Source organism: Glycine soja, chromosome 15, assembly GCF_004193775.1.
Source record: "Glycine soja cultivar W05 chromosome 15, ASM419377v2, whole genome shotgun sequence".
NCBI classification, from domain to species: Eukaryota; Viridiplantae; Streptophyta; class Magnoliopsida; order Fabales; family Fabaceae; genus Glycine; species Glycine soja.
Window position 1 is genome coordinate 16786581 of NC_041016.1, and position 11530 is coordinate 16798110.

The following is an 11530-nucleotide window of genomic DNA, read 5'->3' on the forward strand; positions in this document are numbered from 1 at the left end:
AATAAAATTTATCTTCCTCCTTGACTAAAGTGGTAAGTGTGATCAAATTTACAGGACCGGTACACTTTTTTTTATTCAACTAGAAAAAGAAAAAAGGGAGGGGGGGGTTGAGTATGAATTGAAATTAAGTAATTATCAAATTATCAAAATAATAAACATAGCAATGTGATCAATGAAATTTAATTATGAGTAGACTCTTTTTATTAAAACTAAAAAACACAAGTATTCTTTGTTTTATATATGTTCAAGTCGGATAAATCTATCATGAGTAATGATTGGTCAACTTTTATGCGGGATCAAAAACAAAAACTTACCTAAACTAAGGACAAACAAATTAAATAACCCTATTATCATTTATTGTATTTGAACTTAACAAATGATAGTTTAGAGTAACATGTTTACCTTCAATCATTGTGAAATTTGGTTGTCTCAAGAAACTTGTTAAAGAATGCTTGATTATACTGCTTGGAGAGGCATGTGAAAGAATACTTTATCATTGTTTAAAGAAACAAGTTAAAATAATACTTGTAACAATAAGGAACAAGGTTCCTATAAATATATGTTTAGTAGAAATCTTGATTGTTTCTAAGGACTGGACATAGTATCATATCAGGTGATGAAATGCACCAACATAAAAGTTTGTAAGTTTGTACTTTTTCTTCCTTTTGTCATATATTTGTGCTAACATAAAGGGAGTTGAATATGTGGGAAAACATTTTTAGTTTGAACAAGTTTTATAAAACTTGTACTCTTCATTACATTTTATAATGTTATTTTGATTTGCAAACTTGTTTATACATTTGTCGTGTTTTCAAAAGAATTTGTCGTATTACATTTTATGATGGTATTTTGATTTGCAAATCTTGTTTATACATTTTATAATGTTATTTTGATTTGCAAACTTGTTTATACATTAGTTAGAAACATATTTTTATTGGTTGTCACTTACTCTATGACTCAAATATTTGTTCATTCCTATAAATGTCATTTTTTTTCTTCTAGTTCATTTATTTTTCATTCCTATAATTTTTTTTTCTTTTTTTGTCTCAATAATTTGTTTTCACATAGTTCCTCTGTTGAAAAGGTGATTTAACACTTTTATCGACATGGCAACCTTCAATGGCATGACACAATCACATCACACTATGTTGACATGGGGCATAACGATGTCAATGAATTAACATATTTGTAACAAGGACTAACAATAGGAACTAAAAATAAAAGATTTGAAATTTTCAAGGATGATTTGAAAAAAAATTCTTAAACAATTGAGCTATATATATATAAACACCTCACAAAAGTTAGTACATACAACGTTAGATGAGCAATTGAGCGCACACGCTCTTTAACAACAGTGGAGAAATCTTGTTTTTAACATATTAAATAAGTGCTCCTTTAAAAAAAAAAAAGTGTTGATATGTCTACTCATAAAAGTTTGGCTAAATTGTATTTTTATTCTATCAGATATTGTGATTATGCGATTTTTAATTCTTAGGTTTCAAATTTTGCGATGATTAATTGAGTTAAGTTTTTTTTTAAGATTCTCTATTTATAGTCAAATCTCCTCGTCTTGATTTCATGTAATATTTGATAAAATTAATTGACATGACAGATAAACGAGACATATCACAACAATGAGTAAATATGTTGTACTGGCTAAAAAAACACTATTTAAATTACCATGACCCAAAATCATGTTGACTATTTGTGGATAAATTATTTTTATGACATCAATGAGTAACAAGAAATATCTTTCCATCTAGTGCAAATTTATGAATTAAATATTAAACAAAATTAGGATAAAAGGGCTTAATTATAATAGGAGAAAACCTAAAAAAAAAATCCAATTGACACAATTAAAATGCGAAGAAGCAAAATCATATACACTTGTGATACATAAAGAATTGAACTTAAAGTCTTATTCCGAATAAATCCCTCAGCTTGGTCATTAAGAAATTTAGAGGTAGAAACATGATCCTTAAAATTTATAAATGTCGCTTATATTTTTTTATTTAAAAAAACACTGAACACAATTAGTTCTAAAAAACATTAAATTAATAAAATCGACATTTGTAAAAGAATGATATAAATTTACAATCCAAAATATTAATTATATATATATCACCATGTTAAGAACGGATTTATAATTTATTCGAAGTATGTACAACAACAACAAAATAAATCGTATGCAGAACTAGCATTTTCTGATTTTTCCACGTATCTATTTATTATGATGATACTCATAGCACATATATCTGATCAGGCATATGCTGCTGATAATAGTAGCATAGTTGTCCAACGTTTCTGAAATGTGTTAATTTATAGTATCCAGAGTCCGGGACAATAAGAATCTACGTAACGGAAAAAACAAACTTAGGCTATGCAATAGAAATGCGAAATAGTGATAAGAAAAGACTTTGGCCACACCCTGTTTCTTTCATGGCCAAACGGTGTTTCCCCATATTACATAAATATATTATATATGCACTTCCTTATTAGTTAGGAATCAATAAGTTTCCCTTTGTGACAAAAAAAGGAAAAGAAAGCTTCGTTTTGGGAAATTATAAAGTTGGTTGGATTGTTAAAATTTGGGAAATTATAAAGTTGGTTAGATTGTTAAAATTAAAAAGAAAAAAATAGTGAATTCGATTCTTCCTATTAAAAAAAAAACTAACAAACTAATATTTAATATTTAGCAATAAAAAAACTTCTTTTGGTTTAACTTTAATCACTAGTAATTACAAAGGGGCAATACACTTAAAATGGACACAAGTGACAAACAAGCAATCCTGTGGGGTGTGGGCCATAGTGCACCCAATTTCATACTAGCTATGAAAGCAGAAAATGATGAAACCAAAAATACATAGATGTGCAATTGAATGTTAGCTCAAATATTAAACAGTTCAGGCTTTGTCACAGAGAATTTTTGATACTATGTTTGGAAGGAAGCACTTATAACTAAGAAAGCATTAGCATCATATAGCATTACACATTAGATCTCTCCATGGAGACAGAAATCCCTTTCAAGTGCCTTTATGGCAGAAGAAAAAAGAAGAGGGTGTGGTTGGAAATAAGACCCCAAAGCATCTTAAACCCCACCCTTATAGGTACATTTTTGGCCTTTGATTTCCGTACAAAGGACCCATTATTGGAAACCTACACTCAACCATCTGCAAAACAGAAAGAACCAGAAAGAAGGTTATAGAAAGATGCCAAGTTATTACTATCATACCAAGGACTTGTTTAAATAAATTTCTCACTGATCACTAACAAGACTATAAGAATTAAAAAGAAAAAATAAATTAAACTTTTTCAGGAATGAAAATTAACTTAAATACTTAAATTTTAAAATTAGATGAAAGAGTTAGAGCATATTTGGTTATCAATTGAAAAAGTAATTTTGGGTGCTGAACGTTTTGGAGAATTAACTCATTTTAGTAACATGTTTGGTTAGCCCCAAAAGTGTATTTGCAAATGAAAATTTTGACTTGAAACTTAGTTTTGCAAAAGGAAGACTTGGGTTGCTTTTGCAAACTTAAGTTTAACTCAAACTTAAGTTTGTAAGCTTTAATACAAACATAACATGCACTTACTGATTCCTAGAAAAAAGTTAAAGTACATAATTTATCATCTTATTAGACAAGTTCGATTCAATTTTATTTCTCTTATTTTCTTATCTGTAAGTAGTTATACGAAGTTTATGTTTTATCCCTAAGTAGATAATTAAAAAGCATGGAATAAGGAAGAAACAGAAAAATCAAAGTAATTGTCATGAATGTGGAAGTTAAATTAGCAATTTACCATGGTGGGTTCTGGAACTGAAAGTTGAAAAATCATGAGAAGATGTGGGGATGGAAATTGAAAGTTGGGTTGTGGAAGATTTGTCATCCAAATCAAGCCAAGAGCCTTCTCTTCCTTTGTGTGGCCATTCATCAAAGAAGCGATGAACCGTTTTCTGAGGTTCTTCTTTCACAACTTGACCAGCACCAAACATGTAGCAACCCTGATCTTGATGATGCTCTTGCTGCTGCTGCTTTGAGTGGCTCTGAAGTTGCAAGCAAGAGTAATCACTGGACAAGCCAAAGGAACTCCTCTGCTTGGAAGATGAAGATGAGGAGCTCATAGTCAATGGTGTGAGTTGCCATGAGTCATCCATAGAGGAAGCAGAGAAGCTTTTCATAACACCACAAGGTTCTGTGAAGAAAGCATGCTCATCCACCTCCTCTTTCTCTCCATAAACATACCTACTCCTTTTTATTAGACAAAAAAAAAAATCAATCAAGTACAACTAACAAACACTTCGAATAAATTAATCATAAGCAAAACGGATAAATACTTGGCACTGATAACATGATAACAAAAAAATTAATCATGATAAAAAAAAAAGGCTTGAAGAAATTGTTTTAAGCTTAAGAAGTGTGAACACAACACAAACCTGCAGTCTGTGTTGGACTGAGAGCATGAGCCAGTGTCAAGAAACAAGGGAGCACTGTTGTCTTCAAAAGACAAGCCAATGCCAGAGGACCTTGAAGGAGGGTGATGATGATAGAGAAAGGAGCCATAGTGTTGAGGATAGTGGTGGTGTTGGTGAGTCTCAGATGATGCAAGAGGTGAGAGAGTGCTATTAATTTTGGTGATTGATGAGATTGCTTGTTGTGTAGAAGAAGCATTTGAGTTTGTTGTTGATGATGATGGTGTTGTTGTTGATTTTAAAACTTCCACAGGCTTTCTTGAACGATTCTTCCCTCTGTGCATGTGCCTCTCACAGTACTTTGAATCTGGGTATGCTTCTTTGGAGCATCTCCATTTCTTGCCATCAGTTCTTCTACACCTACCTGGCTCAGGGTCTATTTTTCTTCCCAAACCCATCTGAAGGTAGTTCCATCCAACTGCACACAAGTCACGATAAAACAAAACAAACAAAACCCTTTTGTCAAAGATTTGCACTCTCACTTCTCACACAGTGACACAGAAAAAGAGAGAGAGAGAGAGAGAGAAAAGGAAAAAACTTACAGTGCTGTGGCTGGTTAGGCAAAAGCCTTGAGGACAGAGGGGAATCAAAATAGCTCCTTTTTATGGTGAAGAGAAGATCAGGTGGAATGGAAATGCCTGAAGCCATGTACTTGTAGATGAGAGCTTGGTGTTCAAGCTCTTGCCACTGTGATGGGGTAAAGGGGAACCTGTTCCTTCCATTCATCATCAAAGTAAGTAGAGAAGTAGAAGAGGAAAATAGAAGTGCAAACCAAAGACTAAGGATATATATAAAGGAAATTATTTTTAGACATCGCTGGAGTGTTTACATTCTTTGAGAGGTAGAAAAATTGGAAAAATAAGTGATTATTATTTTTTTTTAGATCATAAGTATTTTTTAGGGGAGATAATTTTGTTAAAACTAATGAGATTATTATGGATGGTAAATTGCTTTGTTCCAATATATTTAATTTTATGCATAAGACTTTAAACTTCTAGTTAAACTAAAATCACTCTGCATTTTAAATATGATAATGATGTAATGTATAAAGAAGAGAATTTAGAAGTATTAATTGAGTATTTGTATTTAAATATCATCACCTGTATATAAAATGTCATATAAAAAATTAATGGTTATATACTGTCAAACTAAAAAAATTACACAATTAATTAATAAAAATTATTATTATTAATATGAAAAAAATAATAAATTTATCATATACTATAATTTATAATTAAAGTATGGTGTAAAAATTCTTTCTTTTTGGTTTTTATATTTTCATAAAATCTGATTTTTAGTTCCTATATAGTTATATATCATTTAATTTAGTCTTTTGCATTTTACGAAAACTTATTTTTAACTCATTCTCACAAATAATATTGGTGTCATTTCCTATATGAAAAATAGATTACATTATTTATTTAGTTTGCAAATTCATGAAAATAATTTTCAAGAAATAAAACAAAATCAAAATAATATGCAAGAACAAATTTGTAACCATTATTGTAAAATGATAATGAAAACAAAAACAAAAATGGAGTCCAATCATGATTCAATGTGTTTTGAGAAAACATATTAATAATTTTTTTAAAAATAAAATAAAATAATTTTCAACGTCATTTTAATCCATTTAAAAAGTAAAATAAAAAACGCACTAATATGTAAAGATGGACTAAAAAAATTTCTTGTAAATATAGAAACTGAATTGAATGATATAAAATTTTAAAAGCTAAAAACTAGATTTTATCAAAATATAGAGCACAGAAATATCAACAAAATATCATGAAAAACAATATTATTATTATTATTATTTAACAGAAGAGATAGTGGCGTGTCTGTGGGCTAATAGTATAGTAGTAGTATTAATATTATAATAGGGGATGCAGAGTAGAGTAGGTATATTTATTTCAGGAACCATTGGGTTACAGAATCTTCTTTACATGGATAAAACTAATGGTTCTAATTACAGTGCTGCTGCATGCTCTGATCTGATGACTACTGATGCTCTGCCACACTCTGCAGCTAAGCTGTCTCTCTGGCAGCTCTTGTCTCTGACACCTTCTACGGAAATCCATAAACTAAAGGGAGAGAGAAAGTGAAAGAAAGGGTCCTAAAAAAAACAAAAGAGGAAATAGTTTTATTTTTAAAGAGTTTTTGGTGTCTCAAACCAATGCCTATCTAAGAAGCTTGTATGCTTGGAGCTTTTACTGTTCCTTTACCTCAGACCCCAGAACAATTTCACCTTTTTTTCTTTTCGTAAACGTAGAAAACAAGCACTGCAGGCCTCACCCTCTTCTGGGATTATTTACTTTTTTCATTGCATTTGTGTGTGTTTATCTATGAAACACGGATATTTCAATCTCTTATTGTGTTTAGTGTTCGACATACGTCTGTGTTAATATCTGATACTGACATAATACTCATACTATATTTTATATTTTAGACATTACAGATATTCACATGTCTGTGTTTATATTGTATTCAATATTGGTGTCGGTGTTGGTGTTTCACATATGTTTATACATATTCACATGATTCTATTTTAAATGGTTTTGGCCTTTTTATTCCCTTTTGCCCTTTGTGTCTCACCCTAAAGTTAGAGAGGATGAAATGAACAAAAATGAATAGTAAAATAACATGGGATTCATATTTTATACAAACTTCTATTTATTTTTTTTATTCTACCGAATGGATCTTAATTGTTTTTTCTGCTTGTTTGTGTTTGGAGGAGGAGAGAGGTATGCGTTAATTAATCAGTTATGCCGAAATAATCAAGTATTATGTATTTGGGGGAAACAATTGAATTCAAAGCCTATGGACTTTTGAAATATTTATATTGAAACCTGTAATTTCTTCATTTAACATTATTTTAATACTAATTCAAACACACTCTACAGCTGTAAGTGGGTTATAATTAAATTTCACTCATTATAAAAGTTGAAGTCTTTTCACTTCTGCTTAAATCTTGATTTAAAATTTAATGTTGGAGTTTGATCGTCATAGGCTTTGAGTTCAATTGTTATAAAAATAAACAGACTTACTATATACATAATTTGTTATTGCATAATCGTTGCATTACTTATTTTCTCTTAGCATTATGTTTAAATGTATATTGTGATTTTATCCAACATGTTATTTATAGATGAAATATCATAACTTTTGGTTTAAAAAAACATAACTAGAGAGTTTATTGGAAGTATATTTATATTTTATGTCAACGTTTGTTGTTAACTTTTTGCAATTGTACCTTATCGTGTATAGTTGCTATACTTTTAAAAAATAAAATTACAAATCTAATTTTACGGGCTAAATTAGAATTTGCATTTCCAAAGAGCTATTATTCTCACTTTTTCACTTTCTTTGACGTTGTGTTTGGGTATGGACGACAGAATGAAGCAATGTGCGTTTGGTATCGTGTGTTGAGCAGACATATAAAATTGAATAGTGTGGGTCCCACGGTGAAATTTTCACTCTTCTTCCATTGGTGAGATAATAAATTTGTGGATGCCTCGGCATAAAGTCATTTTTACCCTTTTTATCTTTTCTTTTCAGTGACACACTACACTACACCACTAGCACCGAAGTCTTTTGAGAAAAGAACTTGCATTGGTGTATGGCTTTCATCGATGGTCATTGAAAGTGTTGCATCGCTGCTCTTCCACTCCATCGGTGCTGCTCTTGCAAGCACGCTTTGTCTTTCTGTGAAACACGAATCGTCTTTCTCTGGTTCAAGGTTACATCCATAAAGATGATTTTTTTTTTCAAAATAAAATCAGTTAAATGTTGTTGGATTGTATGAGGTGAAACCTAAAAATAAAAAGGTTGAGCAACATATAAGTGAGGAAAAAATTCATAAACCTGATCATTAAAGTTTAGAATTAAAGCCTAATATCATGTGATGGTTCGTAATTCACATGTGTATCCTTGAATCTCCCCAACAAATGGCACAAAAATTGATTATATAGTATTCCTTCAATAACTTAAAGGATAGTAATATCATTTTATAATTATATTATATTTTATCTTTCCTATTTCATTCATATCAAACATTTATATAATATTATTTTTCTTCAATTTTTCATTTATTTTTCTTCAAATAACTCAACCTTCTAGTATATAACTATATATTGCACTTTTAATATATTTAAGAATTAAATTAAAAATTTTATTCTTTCAAAGATTAAATTATCATATATTTACACATTTAAAAATTAAAATAATAATTTATTCAGTTATTTTTATTTTTCTCTCTATATCAAACATGAGATCGAGTTAAAAATAGTCTCAAATGCAACCAATTTGAAAAGATATTTTTGAAATTTTCTTAGAGTTCATTAGTGGTAGGTTAGGTCTATGGTTGATGGGATGCTTTTTTATTTTCTCGATATTTTGATAGGATGGTTATGAGCTAGGATTTTATATGCACAAATATTAATAGATAATAGTGTTATATCTACTGTCTTCGTTTGTCTCTTTTACTAATATTCAATATAATGAGTTTTTTCTCTTCTTCCTGTGCTTTTTTTCTCGTTAAATGTTTTTTATATTAAATTTGCCGGATCGTTATTTTACTTTCTTTCTCTCTATTGCAAATTATTTCTGACACTCTAATTATACAATTTTTTAATATCCTCTCTTCTTTTCATTTGAATGTGCATCTCACATTTTCCATGTAACTAAAAAAAATCTCAATATCCTAAACTATTCTTCATTTTTATTCTTATATTTAACCCCCTAAATTGTCTCTCTTCTAGTTTATCATATTATATCTTTATTATAAAATATTAAATAGTTAAAAAAAGTCTTATTTTACAATCTAAATAATTTATTATAAATTTAAAATATAATTTATATTAAAAAATTATAAATTATAATTATATAAAACAAACATTTCTATTACGTAATGCGCAAACTAATTCTAGTTATTATATTATATCCCATAACATGCACCAACAAGTGACAAGAACGTTAAAGAAAAATAATGTAGAACTGTTGGAAGCATGTAGGAATTGTTTGTTGCTCAGATGACTCGGATTTAGATCTTGATTCTCCGTTTACCTTAGACATTGAAGAGCAATATTCCTGAAGAAACCATCACATTTTTTTTCTGCAGATCCGTATTTAACACGAGACAGTCCTCACATGCTTAACCATCTTTTTCCTCTTTACTAACACAATAAGAACATGACAGAACGAAAGATTGTTTGCGTTTCAGCACCATTATTAATTAATTAATACAATGAATTGTCGAAAGCACGTGCTATCTATTTGGCGCATCTAGTCTAAGCTAAGCACCTATAATTATAATTAGATGGTTTTTTTGAGTGATGGTGGATCTAATTCAACTTGTGAATCCGACTAATCAAATCCAAATTAAAAATTTGAAGTATTTTATGGTACTTGTAATTCATCGGATTAAAAAGAATGTGATTCAACATAATTGAATTGGGTATTACGCTGTATATTTTCAAATTTATTGAACCTAGCTAATTTAAGCAATTTTAATCTTTTCCATCTATTGTTATTTTTATTAATATTTTACATAAATACTTAAAATGCATATAAACTTATGTTAAATCTTAAACATATAAAATTTATTTTACTTTTATAAATACTTAGAAAAAGTGAAAAAAATAATCTTATTTCCAATAATTCAATCTAATCCAAACTTATCGGGTTCGATTGAATTAGCCAAAACCAATAGACAGCCCAGGATAAATCCAACTTAAATTTAATCACCTGTTTTTCTTTTAACTCGGTCACATTAACATACTTTCACGACCCATAATCACCCTTGCCAATGAGACTTTTATGAGTATTAGAATCTAAACAAAAATTGCAACTAAAAGCTTGTGCATTAACCATAGTAATAGAATTAATAAACAACATATAATAGACTTAATTTCACTTTTTTTTTAATTAAAGTATTCCCATAATAAAAAAAACCATGAGACTAACTCTCAAAGTCTTCTTCATATAAACAATAAGAAAATCAAATCTATGTTAATAGAACTGTCAGAGTGGACTAACTCGGTCCACCCAGATCAACCCATCGTCCGTTGTTCAAAAGATGGACCAACCTAATTCGACTCACCTTTTGATGAACCTATTAAACGTCAATTATAATGTCATGTTTTTTTTCTTTCTTTAGTGTGATTTAATGTTTAATTTATTTTATTTTGCAAGATAGAAATTTGAGTGTGTTATTTTTGTTATCGGTGTGGTGACTGACTTTACATTTATATGATTGTTTTGAGTGGTGTATGACTGTTAGTGGCTTATGCATTTCTGGACCCAAATAATTGGTCAGAAAAATATGTTTATGAGAGGTGGGAATGGAGGAAAGGAGTAGTCTATTAGTAATGAGTCAAATACATCAACATTCACACCCAAACTGCTACACCCTTCTCTTTTCTCTTCATTCCCAATTTCTGCTCAAAGTCTCTTCTCCTTTAGAGCAGAGCATGCATGATGAAATCATCTATGGTAGCTTGATTCCTCAATTCATTTCTTGATTCCATTGGCAAACAATAATTCCTTCTCCTCTTAGTTTTCTTAAGCTCAATTTCCCTCTTCCTTGCGTGAGCTCTATAATGAATCTGGTGTTAGAACCTAGCTTGAAGCTATTTTGATGTTGGCCTAGGGTCTACTGACTGGTTAAAAATCACAAGTGGAGAAAGTTCACTCAGAAGTTACCAAGTTCATCTTGCACCCTTCTCTTTCAAGAGCTTTAACTATGTGGTTTATGATTTTCATTTAGTTTTGATGTTGTTATGAGGTTTGGTTGCTGGATTTTGAGTGTTTAAGTTGTTTTGGGTTGTTGTGGTGGATTGAGGGGTAAATTGTTATGTTTTGAAGTCAATTCGTGGTCTGTAGAATTCTACAGTCCCGTTGTGTGAGTCACTCTTGCTAAGCGAGCAAATCCTTTTGATTAGGAATTTTTGTTATTTCTTAAAACTCGCTAAGCGAGATATTCTTGCTGAAGCAAGCAAAGCCCTCTAATTAGAGATTTTAGAAATTTCGTAACACTCACTAAGTAAGTCATTCTCGCTCAGCGAG

At 30.0% G+C, this 11530-nt stretch overlaps 1 protein-coding gene across 2 annotated transcripts; it reads right to left on the reverse strand.

Moving 5' to 3' along the window:
• Positions 1 to 2792: 2792 nt before the first annotated feature.
• LOC114386988 (growth-regulating factor 1-like) lies at positions 2793 to 5248 on the reverse strand. 2 transcript variants are annotated; one of them, XM_028347079.1, is made up of 4 exons: positions 5014 to 5248; positions 4436 to 4889; positions 3802 to 4244; positions 2793 to 3170 (listed from the first exon to the last, which is right to left on the reverse strand). In XM_028347079.1, exons 1-4 carry the CDS (start codon positions 5198 to 5200, stop codon positions 3163 to 3165), a joined length of 1092 nt encoding a protein of 363 aa, XP_028202880.1. In that variant the 5' UTR covers positions 5201 to 5248; the 3' UTR covers positions 2793 to 3162. The 2 variants fall into 2 exon arrangements, with proteins under 2 accessions (XP_028202880.1, XP_028202879.1); XM_028347078.1 differs by having other exon boundaries at positions 3802 to 4250; positions 5014 to 5246.
• Positions 5249 to 11530: the final 6282 nt, after the last annotated feature.